The sequence below is a fragment of the Lathyrus oleraceus genome, chromosome 1, assembly GCF_024323335.1.
Source record: "Lathyrus oleraceus cultivar Zhongwan6 chromosome 1, CAAS_Psat_ZW6_1.0, whole genome shotgun sequence".
NCBI lineage: Eukaryota > Viridiplantae > Streptophyta > Magnoliopsida > Fabales > Fabaceae > Lathyrus > Lathyrus oleraceus.
The window spans coordinates 430,961,404-430,980,998 of record NC_066579.1 but is presented as its reverse complement, the minus strand read 5'-3'; the positions used below and the strand labels follow the sequence as shown (position 1 = coordinate 430,980,998).

General features: G+C 36.5%; 1 protein-coding gene across 1 annotated transcript; it reads right to left on the bottom strand.

The window, feature by feature from the left end:
* Positions 1-16,949: 16,949 nt before the first annotated feature.
* On the bottom strand, positions 16,950-18,742 carry LOC127079862 (protein kinase PINOID). Its single transcript, XM_051020222.1, has 2 exons — positions 18,020-18,742; positions 16,950-17,925 (listed from the first exon to the last, which is right to left on the bottom strand). The coding sequence occupies exons 1-2, from the start codon at positions 18,592-18,594 to the stop codon at positions 17,130-17,132; spliced, it is 1,371 nt and encodes a 456-aa protein (XP_050876179.1). The 5' UTR covers positions 18,595-18,742; the 3' UTR covers positions 16,950-17,129.
* Positions 18,743-19,595: the final 853 nt, after the last annotated feature.

Genomic DNA, 19,595 nt, shown 5'->3' with positions numbered 1-19,595 from the left:
ATTGAACATACACCTAATATTCTTAATTATCAAAATAAACAATAAAGTACAAAATGATATAAAGGGGCAAGTTCAAAACGGGTAAGAATATCCCCATTACCCGACTCGACCCCATATTTTGTAAACGAGAAAAACTCAAACCCGGACACAAAACTAATCAAAGTGGATTTTCTCCGTCAAACTCGAGGCAAGTTCCGGTGGGTACCTCGAGTTCAGGTTTTGTTGCTATGCCTAGGCATGAGATACGGCAGTCCATTGGATGAATATCAACGATCAAGATGGAAATAGGGCCTTGCTTCTGTGTGGTGCTTCAATGAGAGTGTCTACATATTCACCAACATAATAGATGCCCGTAATTGGATTAATCGGCCTTTATCCCGCCCGGAATAATATATATACAAAAAAAAACATTAAGCCTTATCCCACTATGTGGGATCGGCTACATGGATCAACTTTCTTCGTAATGTTCTATCAAGAACCCTGCTTCTATCCAAATCATTTATCTCGAGATATTTTTTAATAACTTCTCTTATAGTATTTCTAGGTCTTCCTGTTCCTCTAATTGTTTTCCTTCTCTTCATTTGGTTTACTCTCCTTACTACAAAATCTATTGGTCTTATCTCTACATGCTCAAACCACCTAAGTCTATTTTCCACAATCTTCTCCACTATAGACACTACCTTGACATTCTCTCTAGTATTTTCATTTCTAATTTTATCCCGTCGATTCTTATCACACATCCACCATAACATCCTCATCTCTACTACACTCACTTTATTCCCGTGTTGATTCTTAACCGCCCAACCTTTTGTCCCTTACAAAATTGCAGGTTTTACCACAATACGATAAAACTTTCCCTTCAACCTGAGCGGTACCTTTGCATCGCATAATACACTTGATTACCTTCTTCATTTCAACATCCATCTTGAATTTTATGCTTTACATCCCCATCTATTTATCCATTATTTTGTATTACAGACCAAGATATATAAACTGCGTGACTTGACGGATAATATGGTCTCCAACTTTCACCTCTAGGTTAGAAACACCTATTCTTTTGTTTAACTTACATTCCATATACTCCGTCTTACTCATGCTTAGGCGAAAACCATGTGTTTCTAAAGCTCGTCTCAAAGTTCCAACATATAATTTAAATCCTCCTTCGAATCTTCAAGAAGGACTATATCATCTTTAAAAAAGCATGCATGTCGGTGCTAGCTCTTGTGTTCCGTGAGTACATCCAAAATTAAGGTAAAAATGTAGGTGGTTTAGGGTTGAACCTTGATGCAAACCAATTGTAATGGAAAAATTATTTGTTTCTCCATGTTGTGTCTGCACACTAATTGATACTCTTTCATACATAACTTGGATAACTCGAATATATGCAATCCTAACCCTTTTGTTCTATAGGGGTTTCCACAAGATCTCTCTAGGCACTATATCATATGTCTTCTCCAAGTCAATAAAAATTAAGTGCAAGTATTGTTAGTTCATCTAATACTTCTTAATCATATGTCATAATAGATAAATCGCTTTCATGGTCAACCTTTCAGACATAAAACCAAATTAATTCTCGGTAACTTGAGTCTATTTTCTTAATCTATGTTCATACACTTTTTTCCATAACTTCGTGGTATGACTCATAAGTTTAACCTCCCTATAACAATTTTGTATACTCCCTTGTTCTTATGGATTGAAACTAAAATGATTCATCTCCATTCATTTGGCATGTGCTTTAACCTCGTAATTTCATTAAAGAGTTTGGTGAGTCACTCAATAGCTATCTTCAAGAATTTTTCAATCTACAATAGATATGTTGTCTGGTCCAACTGCCTTATAGCAACTCATTCTTTTTCTTCCTGTTTTTGAATCTCACAGTAAAAAATTGTAGTTCTGAATCTCTTCTCTAATGTCGAGCCAGCTAGAGTTCGATGAGATATCATACCCTTCATTAAATAAGTTGTAGAAATATGTCTTCCATTTATCATTTATATTTTTTTTTCCTGAACCAAGACTTTACTTTCATCATCTTTAACACATTTCACTTGATCCAAATCTCTAGTCTTTCTTTCTCTTTCCTTAGCAAGTTTATATATAGATTGTTTCCTCCTTGGTTCCTAGAGATGGATATAATCCGTCAAAAGTTTGATTTTTTACTTCCCTCACTGCCTCTTGGTTTCATTCTTGTCTTTCTTGTACTTTTCTCATGTTTCGATATTTTTACACCTAAACCACTCTTTAAATCAACATTTTTTATTATTACTTTATTCTGAACACTTTTATTTTATAACCATGATTCTTTATCCTTAGATTCAAAACCTCTTAATTTACCCAATATCTCTTTAACTACTTTTATAATATCTTGATCCATTTTATTTCACATATAATTTGGTCGTTCAATCCCTCCCTTCAAAATACTACTTTTTTGAGATTGATCCATTAAAGTTTGTCGAAATATCAGTCATTCAGAATATATATATTGTTTTTCTTAAAATTGGTTAGTTGCTGGCAAATGCTACCAAAAACACAACTCTGATGTTTTATTTATCCATATATTGTATCTTGACTATGTGGCATGGAAGATAGACAAACAGACATGAAAATAATGACAAAGCCCTTACTTAGTCATACTCCTTATGTTAAATTAAGAAGGAACATGGTATGTGGAATACATAATTTTTATAATAACAATGTGGAATATGTATATTTACCATTTCCATATCCTAGCTAGTTAACGACTCCACTGGATATAGACACAGCCCTATCGTGTGTTGAAGAGGTTTTTAGGCCTGAAAAGCCGAAAGCAGGTAACAGCTCAATTTCCAATGTTTCTCATTAATTTAATTTAATAAGAATATTTTAATAAATTATACTATTGATTTTTTAATAAAAATATTTTAATAATTTGATTTAATCTAATAAAAAATATTATTTCGATCTGATTTATAAATAAAAAAGATAAATTTTATATTTATTAAGAATGATAATTAAATATATTTATTTTTTAATTTCATATAAAAAAGGTAACACAATTATTATTGTATCTTTAATAAAATTGTCATCCATTAACAATATTAAATAATTAATGCAGAAATAATTTTGAAACAAAGATATTAAATGAGTCTGAATTTATTGATATCTATTTATATTTAATGTCAAAGAATTTAAAAGACTTTTGATTTTAATAAGATCGAAAAAAGTATTAATTTTTTTATTAAAACTATTACATCTAATTACTTTTTTTAAACTTACGCAATGTTTAAATATAATATTTTTTATGAGACGAAGAGAGTATAAATTGTCGAACACTAATATTAGAATTATTTTTATTGTAATATATTCTTTTTATTCTTTTTATAAATATTTATTTTATAAATAAATTTTAATTTTTTAATTTATTAAATCATTAATATATTTGATATATATAGTTTAAATATAAATTTAAAAATTAAAACTTGTTTATATGAAAAATAGAGGGAATAGTTTTTCTTCAATACAAAATTTAAATTATAAATAATTAGTCTTGGTAAATATATCATTTATTTTTTTAACATTGCAATCCAGACATATTTGACAAAGCAGCAAGACTCCGGAAACCAATTCATCCAAATGAATATTGCAATCCAAACATATTTGACAAAGCAACATGAAAAGAATAAGTGTATGCGTTTCAAAATGTTTGAAGCAGAACACGCAACAATTTTGATGATTGTCTCTACAGATACCTATACGCCAAAGATTGATTGTCTCTACAGATACCTATACGCCAAAGATTCAATAAAGGTGAGAGTCTTACAATGTGTGTGTGTGTGCTCGCGTGTGCGTGTACGTGTGTGTGTGTGTGTGTGTGTGTGTGTGCGCGCGTGTGCGTGCATGTGTGTGCATGTGAGTGCGTGTGTGTGTGTATGTGCCTGTGCGTGTGTGTATGTGTGTGTATGTGTCTGTGCGTGCGCGCGTGAGAGCGTGAGTGTGTGTGTATGTGCGTCTGCGTACATGCGTGCATGCGTACGTGTGTGTGTGTGTGCGTGCGTGTGTGTGTATGTGTGCGTGCGTGCGCGTGTGTGTGTATCTGCGTGTGCATGCGCGCGTGCGTGAGTGCGTGCGTGTGTGTGTGTATGTATGTGTGCGAGCGCGCGCGCGCGTGTATGTGTGTGTGTGTGCTTAGGTGTGTATGTGCATGTGCGTGTGTGTGTATGTGCGTGTGTGTGTGTATATGTGTGGGCGTGCGTGCGTGCGTGCATGCGTGTGTGTGTGTGTGTGTGTGCGTGTGTGCACGTGTGCGTGTGTGTGTGTGTGTGTGTGTGTGTGTGCGTGCGTGCGTGTGTGCGTGTGTGTGCGCGTGTGTATGTGTGTGTGTGCGTGTGTTAGTGCATGCGTGTGTGTGTGTGCGTTTGCGTGTGTCCGTGTCCGTGCGCGTGTGTGTGCGCGTGTGCGCGTGTGAGCGTGCGCGTGCGTGTGCGTGTGTGTGTGCGTGTGCATGTGCGTATGCGTGTGCGTATGTGCGTGTGTGCGTGCGCGTGCGTGTGCGTGTGTGTGTGCGTGCGTGTGCGTGTGCATGTGCGTATGCGTGTGCGTGTGTGTGTGTGTGTGTGTGCGTATGAGTGTGTGTGTGTGGGCGTGTGTGTGCATGTGCGTGTGTGTGTGTGTGCGTGTGCGGGTGTGGGTGTGTATGCGTGTGTGTGTGTGTGTGCGTGTGGGGGGCTTGTGCGTGTGCGTGTGTGTGTGTGTGCGTGTGTGCGTGTGTGTGTTCGTGTGGGTGGGTGTGCGTGTGTGTGTGTGTGTGTGTGTGTGTGTGAGAGAGAGAGAGAGAGAGAGAGAGAGAGAGAGAGATGCTTTAGATAAAACAACATGGCAAAACAAGATGATTTTGTGAAAAGTGAACATGTGGGACAAGATGTTCAAGCACGTGTGCAACATCTGTCCTCAGTCTGGAAGATAAATTTAGTGAGTAAATTTGAGCGTGTTTTTAATAGATTCCAAGAAGATTTTTCATTTATGGTTTGTATCTTTTAGCAGTTTGTTATTAAAGAAGATTGACTAAAAACATTGTCTAAGAACAAATCAAATTGAATGAGATTAAATCTCTTGGTGGACATTAAGGAATAGGCAAACCAAATCTTCATCTATTTTGAATATGTATCAAATCAAATATGTTTGCATTTAGTTCTTTACTCAGGCCCCATAAATGATTTGCTATATAAGAAGACTCATTCCTATTGAAAAGGAACAAGCAAGTATTGAAGATCAAGTGTATTAGAGTGTGTTATTTGAGTCTTTGTGTTCTTGTTGTTTATTGTAAACCTCTAAAGAAGCCTAATCTGAATATTCAAGGCATAGAGGTTGATTGTTAGTTGAGTGAAATTCAACATCTTTAATTTGTTAAAAGTATGGATCACAAGGGTGGTGATTAAGAGAAAGTGAGACGAGTCTCATATTTAGGGGAACCCTAAATAGAAAGACATAAATAGTATTAGGAATTAGGCATTGAACAAGGTTTATTCATCTAAGACTAATTATACTAATACTATTGAGAGTGAATTTCCTTTCTTGGATTGAAAGCCCCCAGATGTAAGTGATTTTGCACTGAACTGGGTTAACAATTCTCTCTTGTTCTTTATTACTTTCTACTTTTAATTCATTAGTTTGTTATAAAATGTTTTATGTTCATATTGTCTAAGACATTGCATCCAACATTTGTCCTGCGAAGAACATAATTTCAATTGGCGTCAAAGTAGGCACCTTGTTCTGTTTGGGTGAGCTCCAGGAAAAGTATTTTCTATTCAAATGGATAATACTAAGGAAGAAACGTCACACAATAGACAACATATCTTAGATGATACCAACTACGACTATTGGAAAGTCAAAATGATTGGTTTTCTTATGTTCATGGATAATAAAACATGGAAGACTATTATAAAATGTTGGAAACACCTTGTGACTAACTCTTAAGATGGAACATTTATCTTAAAGCCAAAAGTTGAGTGGTCTAATATTGAAGATGAAGAAGCTCTTGGAAACTCCAAATCTCTAAATGCCATTTTAAGTGGTGTACAAAAAAACATGTTTAGATTAATCAACACATGTAGTGAAGCCAAAGAAGCATGGGAGATTCTCAAAACTGCGCATGAAGGCACCTCCAAAGTTTGTATGTCAAGGTTGCATCTCCTCACAATAACATTTTAAAATCTAAGAATGAAGGAAGATGAATTCGTCCCTGACTTCAACATTAGACTACGTGATATTTCCAACACTTATTTTGTTTTATGAAAGAATATGACTGAAGAAGAACTGGCTAAAAAGATATTAAGATCCCAACCTAAAAGGTTTGATATGAATCTTACAACTATTGAAGAATCCCAATACATTAGCACCATAAAAGTGGATGAACTCATTGGATATTTGCAAATCTTTGAGATGGTAACAAATTATAGAACTGAAAAGAAAAACAAGAGTATTGCCTTTGTATCCAATGCTGAAGAGGATGAAGATCAACATGATACTAAATAAAGTCTATAAGATGTTATAACTCTTGTTGGTAGAAAGTTTAACAAAACCTTGAAGAGTCTGGATAAAAGATGAAGGTAAATGTTGAAGATAAAGTGTCAGACAACTTCAAGAACATGAGTCCCCAACGCATGAGCAAAGATGAAGAAAAACCTATCAAAGACAAAGGCATTCAATGTCATGAATGTGAAAGATTTGACCACATTAAAGTTGAATGTCCTACATTTTTAAAGAAATAAAAAAAGGGTATGTCAATCACTTGGTCTGATTCTGATGATGAATGTGAAGAAGAAATAGCTAAAAAGGTGATGGCTTTCATTGGAAAATATGAATCTGGTAGTGAGTCTAGTGATGAAGAAATCATTGATGAAGAGTTAGCTGAAACATACAAACTTTTGTATAGTTGGTGGAAGGAAGCATGCATAATAGCAGAGAAACAAAAGAAAACTAAAAGTGCTCTTATTTTGGGAAAATAAAAACTTGGCTCAACAATTACAGGCTTAGAATAGGAAGTCACCTTGTCAAAGTCTAAACTTGATAATATGACGAAGTTTGTACGTATGTTGAACAATGACTCTAAGGCTCTTTGATGAAATCCTAGAAGATGGAAAGATGTCTAATAATGTGAAAGGAGTAGGATTTGACTACAAAACTACGATAAAAGAAGCAAAAGTTCTCACTAAGAAGTTTGTCCCCCTGAGAAGAAAACACTACAAGAAAATCAAGATTAGGTGCAAACTATTAGTGTCAACACCGAAACCAACGCTAATAGCATTGATAATATGTCGCATGAAACTGACGCTAACAACTTTAATCATTTGTTTTATATTTTTATTTGATAAATAACGTTAACGTCGGTCTAAACTAAAGCTAAAGTTGGAGCCTAAAATTTTCATTCCCTCCATAAATTTCGTTTCCCTCTTTTTAATTTATTGTTTTATTATTTTTATTTTAAACAACGACAATTTCAGCTGACGCTAAAGCTTGAGCGTAAAATTTCCATTCCATCCATAAAATTTATTTGCCTCAATTTTTTTGATAACTTATGATTCTTAAATAACGACAGCGTAAGTCGACGCTAATGTTGCGTAAAATTTTCAACTCACCTCAAATTTCACCACCTTTTTCTTATTCTAAATAATTATATGTCGTGAGAACGACGACTATAGTTGACATTAATTTAAATATATATATATATATATATATATATATATATATATATATATATATATATATATATATATATATATATATATATATATATATATATATATATATATATAGTTGACCCACTGACAAAGCCTTTTGCGCAGCAGAAGCATGATGGCCATACTAGATCAATGGGCATACGGGGTATGCCTGATTGGCTCTAGTGCTAGTGGGAGATTGTTGGTGTAAGCCCTAGAGGCCAATACATTTTGGGTACTTGTATCGAATAATAAAAGGCATTCTCTTTATTATGGTTGATTAATAAAGTCCCTGGAATAGATAGTCCGTTTAATGTATTAAGTGTGACTTAATCATGAGAACACATTAAACATAAGGACATTATTCCTAAAGTATCCGTAGTCGAGCTTTAGTGTGAAGTGGGATAACATTAAAGCATTAAGACTATTATGTTTGTAGACTGATGATCACATCTCATGGATCATGGATAAAGAGTTATCAAGTCTTAAACATAGGTATGAATATTAAGAGTAATATTTATACCGGATTGACCCGCTATGAGAATACTATATAGAAAGTTATGCAAGGTGTCATAAGTTATTCTCATGGTGATAATAGTGTATTCCACTCTTCGACCTGAAACCACTATGGATCCTAGATGTAGAGTCGAGTGCTTTATTGCTGATCCAACGTTATCCGTAACTGGATAACCATAAAGACAGTTGATGGGTACTCCACAAAGCATGCTGAGGGACATGAGTGACCTAGATGGAATTTGCCCATCCTGCATAACAGGATAAATGTCTATGGGCCCAATATTGAACTGGACAAGGATGACACGGTCTATGCCTTGTGTTCAATATAGACATAAGGGCAAAAGGGTAATTATACACATAATTATTATCACAGATGGTTTTGTCAGATCACATGACATTTTCGTGTCTTGGGTAGCAGTGATGTGTTGCTAGATACCGCTCACTGTTTATTATGTTAAATGCGTGATTTAATATAATTGCCAACGTCACGAAAACCTACAGGGTCACACACAAAGGACGGATTGATGAGAGATAGAGTAACTAAGGAATACCGTAAGGTACGGTGCCCTTAAGTGGATTATAGAACATCGTAAGGTACGGTGTACTTGAGTAGAATACGAAATATGGTAAGGTACCATGGGCTTAAGTGATTTTGGGCATATTATAAGATATGGGCCAAAATACACTTAAGTGGGCTTTTAGCTTGAAGCCCACACAAGTGGTTCTATAAATAGAACCCTTGTGCAGAAGCAAAAATTTGCGGTTGCATTATTTTCGTTTTCTCTCTCTCTCTCTCTCTCTCTCTCTCTCTCTCTCTCTCTCTCTCTCTCTCTCTCTCACTCAAAGCCTTCATTCGTACCAGCTAGCACTGAGATTGAAGGAACCCGTTCGTGTGGACTGAGTAGAGACGTTGTCATCGTTCAACGTTCGTGATCGTTTAGTGGATCTGCATCAAAGGGTTTGATCGTCACAAGAGATCTGCATCAAAGGGTTTGATCGTCACAAGAGATCTGCACCAAAGGATTCAACCGTCACAAGAGGTAAATATTCTATCACTGATCATGACCATTCGTAAGGATCTCTAAAGGAGAATTTTTTTTTTAATTTCCGCTGCGCTTTGGGTCGCAATTCTCCTTCAATGGTCATATAAAGCTCTTATGTTATAGACTGTATGAATATCCTCAATCCTACAGTCAACCAAGTTTCAACAAAAATAAAGATAAGAAAACTCAAGCAAGGAAAGTGTGGAAACCCAAAGTATTATCCACCTGTCTCATAGCTCCCACATCTCTTAGAGTTTCCTCAAAAGAAGATTGGTATTTTGGTAGTGGATGTTTTAGGCACATGACTAGAGAAAAAAATATCTAGAAGAGTTAAGATCATACTCCAATAGTTATGTTACTTTTGGTGATGGAGCAAGAGGAAAAATTAAGGGGATATGCAAACCGGTCTATCCAGGTCTCCCTAGTCTTGATGATATATTGTTGGTAGAAAATTTGATAGAACAGGTTTGGTTCTACAACGATTCTTAAATTTTGATGATAACAAAATGTAAGAGAATAATTTTGTACTATAACTGGTTTGTAAGAGAAGAAAATGTGAAGGAGTGTTGTATGGGGTAGTTAGGGAAATTATAACATTTTCAATGCTCCTGCAATCATCCTCTTCCATCGAAGCTTTCAATATGGTTATTTCTAGCTTTGCTTCGAATGTGGCATTCAACCAAAGTTGTAAAATCCATAAGGGGCCAGAAAAAAAGTATTTATTTTTTGGTTTCAAGGAGGTGTTTCATCTTGTGAGATGCGCTACCCATTGATTCATATGAAGTGGCTAAAAGTAACTTACCAAGAGAGATCTTTCGACCCTCATGAAGTTGGATCGCAAAGGAAACATATTTTTTGGCTATTTGCAAAGAGCTCAGGCAAAAGAAGTAGTAAGAGAGCCAGAAGGTTAGAAAAGCAATGTGTTATTGGTCAGAGACCTTTTATATTTTGGTCTTATGATGATCGATAATGTAATTTTTAAAGTTGAATCGTTCGAAGATGAACTCATTTACAGTTTCCACTATAGGGGTGAAGGTTTCACATGTCGGTCGAAGCCCCGTGATAGCTACTATGTCAATAAAGTCGGCGTAAGAATTCCACATGGAAATTGAAACGTGATTGTCGAACCTTCCCAAAAGAAGATCGATGCGAGCAACATATCAGGGTTATACCTAGGGCCGATTCTAGATAACTAGATTACGTCAAAGATACATAGGTTTTCCCATTGTTCTTTCCTTTTGTTATAGACCTTGTCGAGCCAGGAAATATAATCCTTATTTTGGGGAGGGTGCTGATTGAAAAACACGCATGGGCGTTTCCATGAAATTTAGGTCAAGAGAGCGTTCTTCGAACACAGAGGACATGGTGACATGATAACATGGAAAGAAACTCTTCATCTTAATAGGGTGTGACTTAGCAGTGGGAAACAGACCTAAAAATGCTAAGAGTTTATGAGAGAGGGAGAATGGAATGAGTACCTGTTTAGCTCAGATGGAGATTTTCTCCTTGGCGAGTGGTGGTTCAGGTATGAAATCTCTCCCATTTTCCTCATCTGACGTCGAAATCATGAATGCTATTGGGTTCTTTCCGTGACTGGTTCAGAGGTGGCAAAAGTTGTCATTTCTTCTTCTTCTGAAACTATATGGAAGAAGAGATTTTTGAGTGAAAAGACTGGTGCGTATTAGTGTTTGAAGTTGGAAGAGTTGAAATGAAGAAGTGACACCGATATTTATAGAGGATAGTGGTAAGCAAACGTCCGAAAAATGGCACTCACGTGGTAGCCGTAGACGATTCCTATTCAAAAAAGTGGAAGGATTAATGGGTGGAAGTAACTTCCCACTCTCCTAGGAAGTAGGAGTAATGATGGTTTTTCTGCAAAAAAACCATATTGAGGAGACGTTTGTGAAAAAGTGCAATGATGACGCTGGCGTAAGCAAAAAGGTTTTTGAATAGTGTCAAAAATCATTTAAGAAATGCCATTTTTCTCCTTTTGATTAAAAGGAAAGTCAAAACATATGGCATTTTAGGGGCAATTTGTTACCTCGAATTTTCAACATAAGCCTTGATTGTAAGGATTTGACAATTTTTGAAGATTGTTTAATGACTTGGGTTTTTACTTAGGTCAAAATGGTCATTCGACCATGGAATTAGGTATGCATTTTTGACGAATTCATCCCATCGAATGATATTGGCGACCTTGGTTGAATTTCCAAGCAGTTAGTTAAAGACCAACAATTTGTTAGTTTTTGGACTTAGTGAAATTCCGAGTTTTCAATATGATGTTACTCTCCACGCGGTCGAATGAGGCCCAAGCGGATAAGATCAGACAGTTATTCCAGAACACATGGAAGCCTATCAGAAACGAATATTGCATGGAGACGAAGACATGACAAGTTTTGATGAGTCGACCATTGTAGACAATTATGTTAGGACTTGTGTATAAACAGTGTTAGTTTATAATTTTAAGGGTCCGCAATTTCACACAAGTTTTACAAACTCAAGTATCTAAGTGTTTAGTGGAAAATGAGTGATTTCTAAAAATGACTTCTTTACAAAAATAACCCACTTTTTCAAGGAAATTCCCAAAATCCCCGGTTTCAAAAAAAATCCCAAACTACCCCACTTTTAGAAGGAGGCGCTAATTCAATTGGCGACTCCTCTTAAAAATTGAATGCATGCGCCAATTGGATTGGCATGTGTATAAGCTGATAGGAGGCGCCAATTGGATTGACACCTTAGTGTAAAATGCAATTTTTTTTGGTAAATGGTATACGTGATAGGTAAATTTGAAATAGGACCAATTGATATTAATACATTTTTCCGTTTACACAAAAAAGCCTAATGGTGATGACCGGAATCACCTAACCGACCTCTGGTCCCACATCCTCTAGATACCTTAACCCGTGGCCCTAACCCACGTTGATGAATAAGTATAGGTGTTTGAGCATCTGAGGGGCCAGGAGCGTCACTACCAACTACAGGAGAAGGCATGTTGAGGTAGTCAGACAAGTCGGCATAGTCTTCAGTATGCATCGATGATGTACCATCGTAGCTGAGTTCATGACCCATGCTAGAGAAGTTGGGTTGTGGTTGACTCATTGATGGACGACCGGGACGGTTGAAGGGAGACATGGGTGTGAATGATGCGTCAAGGAAAGGTTGGAAAGGTTGTTGGGGTGTTTGGTAGAGATAACGTTGTTGGATGTTTTGGTTTTGTGAGGTTTGGGCTTCTTGGCTATGGTAGGAGGAGGGGCGGTTGGTGTTGAATGATCGTTGGGTATTCTGGCTAAGGCGACTTTGGTAGGGTGATGAGGTGGGTGCGAAGCGATGTTGGGTCTCAGGTTGATGGTCAATTTGTTGGTGGTGGTATGGGATATGCTCTTGGTATTGGGGTTGGGTGTATGACATGTTTTAGTTGTATGTTTTTGTGTTGGTTGAACGGAACGTTTGACGGATAGGGGGTTGTGTGTATCCGGCCTGACACTGTTGTTAGGGGTTTGATGTTGAGGTGTCAGGTGTGTAAGTCATCTGGAATGGGTCGTACAGGTATATATCCTCGGCGATGAACTGAAAACCAACCGATCTGTACCAAGCCATATAAGTACGACTTGGTTTTTCTTCAGTTGGCATGACTGCGTCAGTTAACACATGGTCATGGCGGTGCTTCCATTTGCGACACTCCGATCTTACGAAGCTTTGCCATGGATTGAATTTCCATTGATCGTTAACTTTGCGCAAATGCCATTCTCCTAGGCTAGCTGGGGGATCCGGGATGTTTTGGGGCATACCAAACCGCAACTTCACACGATCACTGTTGTGCATCTCCACAGTTGTGAACCGTATTATCGGTGTGCATGCAGTCCATACGGCCGCGTCTTCGGAGTTGACCTCATGGTCATGATCCAAATTAAGGTATGGACGCCAAACTGAAATGTGAAAGAAGATAGGATTATAATCTAGGTAGAAGAAGTTAACAAATTATAACGAAATAATTAAGTTATTATCCTTACGTCTGTCGGTTGAAGGTGATCCAACAGATTGCGATACTGAGTAATACAATGTCTTGGACATCTATTGTAACTCATACCACGTGCATACCATCTACACCAAAAAGGTAAAAATATTAGTTAGAGATAATAATCTTTAAATAAGTAAGTAAAGATAAAAACCGTCTCCATGATCAGAAGGCGGATTAAAGGTGGGAGACATGTTTCGTACCAAAGAAGAATGTGTGCGAGCTATCAAAAAATTCCACATGAAAAACTATGCTGATTTTAGAGTGAAACGCACTGATTCAAGAAGGTATGTAATCGAATGTCATAACATCCTTTGTAAGTTTCGATTGGCTGCGTCTTACAAAACATATGTCCCAGGAACTATGGCAATTATGGAGACATTGCCAACGATGATGCCAGACGGAACCTGTGTTACTGGTAATAGAATCTTTCACCGTCTCTTTTGGGCGTTTGACCCATGCATCAAAGGTTTCGCATTCTGCAAACCTATTATTCAAATTGATGGCACTTGGTTATACGGCAAATACAAGGGTATTTTGCTTATGGCGGTTGCACAAGACGACAACAACAATGTCTTTCCCATTGCCTTTGCTCTGGTTGAAGGTAAAACGGCTGGTGGATGGGGTTTCTTTCTTCGACATCTCAGAACGCATGTGGCTCCACAAGCCAATCTCTGTTTGATTTCTGATAGACATGCTGCCATTGAGAGTGCTTACAATAACCATGACAATGGATGGCATGATCCTCCTTCTACCCATGTCTATTGCATCAGACACATTGCACAAAACTTCATACATGCTATAAAAGATAAGAATCTTCGCAAGAAGGTGGTGAATGTTGAGTATGCTCTAACTCAACCGTCATTTCAATATTATCGTGATGAAATTAGACTGTCTAATGAAGACACGGGGAGATGACTAAATAACATACCAGTAGAGTAGTGGACAATAGAATTTGACAGAGGTTATCGATGGGGCCACGTGACAACAAACCTTATCGATGGGTATTCAAAGGAATTCGAAATATGCCGATAACCACCTTGGTAAGGTCGACCTATTATAGGTTGGCTTCTACGTTCGCAACCAGAGGTTAAAGATGGAGTGCGGTGTTAATGTCCGGGCAAGTGTTCAGTGAGTGTTGCATGAAGGTCATGAAAGAGGAGAGCATCAAAGCTAGCACACACGCTGTGACAGTCTTTGACCGTCATAGGCAAAATTTCAGCGTCCAAGAAACAATGGACCACAACGAGGGGAGACCAAATTTAGCCTATGCTGTTAGACTAAACCGAAGTTGGTGCGATTGTGGAAAATTCCAGGTCTTCCGCATTCCTTGCTCCCACGTAATTGCATCATGCGCTTATACTCGTCAAGACGCTTACAACAATTTATCTGATGTGTACAAGACCGTCACCGTCATGAATGTATATAATCAAAGCTTCTCGGTACTATCAATGGAGGAATATTGGCCTCCATATGAAGGTGATATAGTTTGACACAATGACGAGATGCGTAGAAAGAGAAAAGGAAGGCCAAACAGCACATGTATCAGGACAGAAATGGATTCCATAAATAAAATGATAAGATTATGTAGTATCTGTCGTCAACCAGGACACACCAAGAACAGCTGTCCCAATCGAGGAGCATCATCTGTCATCTGGGTCTTAAGCTTTTTGTAACATTGTATTTCTGTAACCTTCAATCATTATATATCATTAACTTTTTGTTACAACGAGGTTCATAACAAACATCAGTACAAAGTAAGCTATCTGAAAACATAAATATTTCTAACTGATTACAACAATCAAATTGATGTCATCTCGACGGAACATCATTTCCCTAGCATCCTTATCAGTCTTCATTCGCACCCAACCAAAAATATTGTCAAGTCTCTCAATACTTCTAATTTTTTTCCCTTCTGGTATTTTCCCATCTAAGAAACGAATCAGCTTTGTCTTCAGTTGATCGAACGTAGTGATGTTCCAGAACAACATCAACATCTGAGGTTTGTCTCTCGCATAAATCACCTTTCCGTATCGGCGACGAATACTAAACATGATTGCCAAATGATTAAATGAGATATGGAACAATAACTCACACAACGCATCTATTTATAATAAAAAAAATTGCATTTTACACTAAGACGCCAATCTAATTGGCGCCTCCTCTCAAGTTATACATAGGGGCGCAATCCAATTGGCGTCTGCATTTAATTTTTAAGAGGAGTCACCAATTGAATTGGCGTCTCCTCCTAAAAGTGGGGTAATTTAAGATTTTTTTTGAAATCAGGGGTATTTTGGGATATTTTTTTGATAAAATGGGTTATTTTTGTAAAAAAAATATCTAAAAATATCTATATTTGTGTTCCACTTTATAAATTGAATTCCTTATTTTTAAGTTATTTACTACATTGCAAGTTATTTTAAAATTTTCTTTATTTTTTATTTTAATGTCAAATTTATTTCAAACTCGTAATTTTTATACGATCTATCTTGAGACTTTTTCAAATTTAATCCTTTAAATAAAATAAAATATATATTTATTTAATAAACTTTACAATAAACAATATCAAAATATCTAAAATATCATATAATTTAAGACAAAGATAATTCAATCTATGTCTTTTAAATCTTAAAACTGACAAACACCTTTGACGTAATATTTTTTATGTTGTTGGCAATAATGTTTGCAGAGTATTTTTATTTTTACTAATTTTATCGTATATACAAATCACATTACACATACACCTCAATAAATCATCAAATGAATACAAGTGATATGTAACATTAAATTCATCACATCACTAAATATTCTTTTATTTTAATAAATTGATAGTAATATCTTACTTCATTGAATAATTATGGTGTGTATGTTACTAATGAGCGTGTGCATTTATGAGTTATTAATTTCACACGTTAACCATTCTATATATATGCGTGAGTTGTTTAGTGTTGTATTGACGTAACTTTCTATTTAAAATTTAATTGATTCAATCAATCACATATGATTTTATTAAATAAACTAATAATTTAAATTTAAATTTTATAAATATATCACAAATATTAACGAATTCAATTTTTTTTTATAATGGAAACAAAATAAATCTATAATCTATAATATATTTATATTGATGTATATGTTTATTCTTAAAGAAGTAATAAAAAAATATAAGAATATATAATTAAAATCATTCTCTCTACCCTAATCGATTAAATCACTCGGTCTAATCCAATTTTTAAAATATTATTTAAAATATTATCATTTTAAAATAACTTTTTAAATTAAAAAATATATATTACCGTGTATGTATAGGTCTAGGAGACTGATCTAGTATATACAACTGAATGACTTAGGAGTGTATAATTAAATAAAATCTCCAAACAGGTGAGGAGAAATTAAGCAAAGAAACTTCTGAATTTAGTAATGTCAAGTAAACTTATTTCTACCAGTCCTATTCTATCCAAACCAACCCAACAATTCTATAAAAGGAAAGACAACCCCAAATTCAGCTTTTCAAGGCGTCTATTATGAATTCATCATATCATATTGCAACAAAAAATGCCACCATTCATTTATCTTAGTATAATAGTAATAACCCAATCCTAGTTTCCTCACAACTCAAAACACTATTCAATTCAATAAACTATTTCCTTTTCCTTACTTTCAGTTCGCCTCATACGCAACACATCACATAAATGTAGTATTATTATAGTAATAATCATATAATTTATTTAATAAAATAGGTTACAAAAATAGAGTAGCATAAATAAATTTACACATTAATATACGTCACCCGCCATTTTTATTTTAAAACTCTTAAACCACCGACCGTACACGGGGGCGCAAAAATCGGCCATACTTAAACTCTTAAAAGTAATCAAACGACGAAGCAGGGTGCTGTTTACTGGAACTTCGGTTACCGTTACTATCTTTCCCGGAGACAAACGGCGTCGTTTTGTTCCTTCTTAAACCAGGAACCTCCGGCGGCGTTACCATCCGTATCAACGCCAAGTTAAGCCCAACAAAAAACGGATGCATCTTAACGTCAGCAGCGCCCCGCTTCAACCCGAGTCTACGGTTCGGGTCTTTATTAAGCAAACCGGAAATAAGATCCCGCGCGTGCATTTCAAGCGTACTGGAAGGCGTAGCAGTAGGAAAACTAAGAGGTTTTTTTATAATGTTGCGCAAAGTTGCTTCATTCGATGGGCCCGCAAACGGTGTTCTTCCGTACACCATCTCGTAGATGAATATCCCAAACGACCACCAGTCCACAGCGTTGCCGTGAGAGTTTCCGGAAGCTACTTCCGGTGAAACGTACTCGTGTGTTCCGACGAACGAACAAGACCGTGCTTCAACGGGTTCAGCGACAAAAAGCCGGTTTGATTGAAATGTTTGAACCTTTCTGGACCGGAAAAGTCGCTTCGAGAGACACTTGAAAGGAGAAGAAATGGAATGCGGACGGGTGCAGGATACATCCAGTGGTGGATCGTCTGGTGATAACTCAACGGCTGGGATTGCGTGGGAGCAAAGAGATAGATCAAAATCAGAGAGCATGATGTGACCGTCTGATCTGACTAACACGTTTTCCGGTTTTAGATCTCTGTAAATTATTCCTAACATGTGCAGATACTCCAATGCTACAAGCACCTCAGCCGCGTAAAACCTGTAACAATAGATAAATAAATATTAATTAATTTATTTATATATTGACTTTATTAATTCATTTTCCACAAAATAGAAAAGAAAGAGGTACTTACCGTGCTGAGGAGAGAGAGAAACGGTTACGAGGGTGACGGTGACGGAGAGAGTGCAAGTCACCGCCGGAGCAAAACTCCATTACAATGCAAGAGAAATTAGAAGCTTCGAACTCGGCATAGAGACTAGGGAGAAAAGGATGATCAAGCATCTTGAGAATCTTTCTCTCCATTTCTGCTCTGTGTGACTTCTTCTTGAGAGCAACAGCGTCTTTGTCAACAACTTTCATGGCGTAGTAGAACGAACTATCCTCGTCGTTGATGTAGTTTACGGACGAGTCACGTAAGCGACAGAGGTATACTGTGCCTATGTCACCGGAGCCTATGCGGCGGAGAAGGTGGAAGTCACGGAAGGTGAGACCGGATTTGCGGATGGCGGAGTAGGCAAAATCGGAGGAACGGTGAGGTTTGATGGAGAGACTCTCCGGTGAGGATGACGGAAGGAGTTCGAAAGAGAGACGGCTGAAACTTGTGCTGCAAATGCTTTCAGTGGCGCTGCTTAAAGAAGTTCTCTGTGTATTGGAATTAACTGTTTCTAAACTCATCCCAGAATCACGATCACTACCACTCTCTAACATGATGGAAAAAATACTACTACCATATAATTTATTGAAGAAACATTTTTTTTTATCTTGAGATAAGAAGAAACAGTGAATTGAATTGAAAATTGAATGCGTTTAGAGAGAAAGTGCTATAGTGGTTTGTAATGGAGAGAAGAGGGTGGTTGTGTGTATTTATTTATATTGAAGAGGTAAAAAAGAAGTGGTTTATGAAAGAGGCACGTGAGAGGATGAATATAGGCACGTGAGAGGTTTTAAGGGGGGCATGATCACGTGGCAGAGATTGGTTAGATTAAGCTATAAGAGATGAGTGGGGCTGGGCGTGCGGTGCTGATGCATCCATTAGGTTTTCTTTTCTTGTAATTCCAGTCAATTTCCTGTGGTTATTTTACAGAGCAGAGTAGAAAAGTAGAATGACAGAAAAAGGAGAAGTAATTAACTCGTGTGTTTACCAAACGATACAGTGGTCAAGACTATTTTCTGTACGAACCCAAATATTTGGAGCATATTCATCCACGATTTCGTGTGGAGTATAGTTTGCAAAAATATCTAACATTACAACAAATTAATGAGCATTTAATTATATATGCTTGTGACATTTTAAAATTTTATATGTACTAGTGATAGTGAAAAAATAATGATATGTCTAGAGTACTTAATTAGTCATCCATTTAGTTCTAAATAAACAGGGTACAGGGAACCGTTTTTGAAGTGGGTAAAAGATAATTCTGTTGGAGTAACTTTATGTAAAAAAGTTAGTTATGAGAGAGTTGAAAACATCTTTACCTAAGGCATGGACCATATAGTCCAGAGAGAGAGAAAAAAAAACTTTACTAATAAACGTCTGGTTTCAGAAATAATGGAGAAAGTATGTCAACTGTACACGGTGCTTGCATGAGTCGATCAGTCATGTAGTACTGTTAGAAGTGGTCACCATTTTCAACCTCCTCGGATTGATAAAATGTAAGTAGACGTGTGTGTGTTCGTTTTTTCTAAAATTAATAATTAATTAAAATTAT

Excerpts from the sequence above, each read along its gene's own strand:
- LOC127079862 (XM_051020222.1), bottom strand. The coding sequence starts at position 18,594 with ATGTTAGAGAGTGGTAGTGATCGTGATTCTGGGATGAGTTTAGAAACA. Across the intron at positions 17,926-18,019 it reads TTCTCTCTCTCCTCAGCACG|GTTTTACGCGGCTGAGGTGC; the intron begins GTAAGTACCTCT and ends CTATTGTTACAG.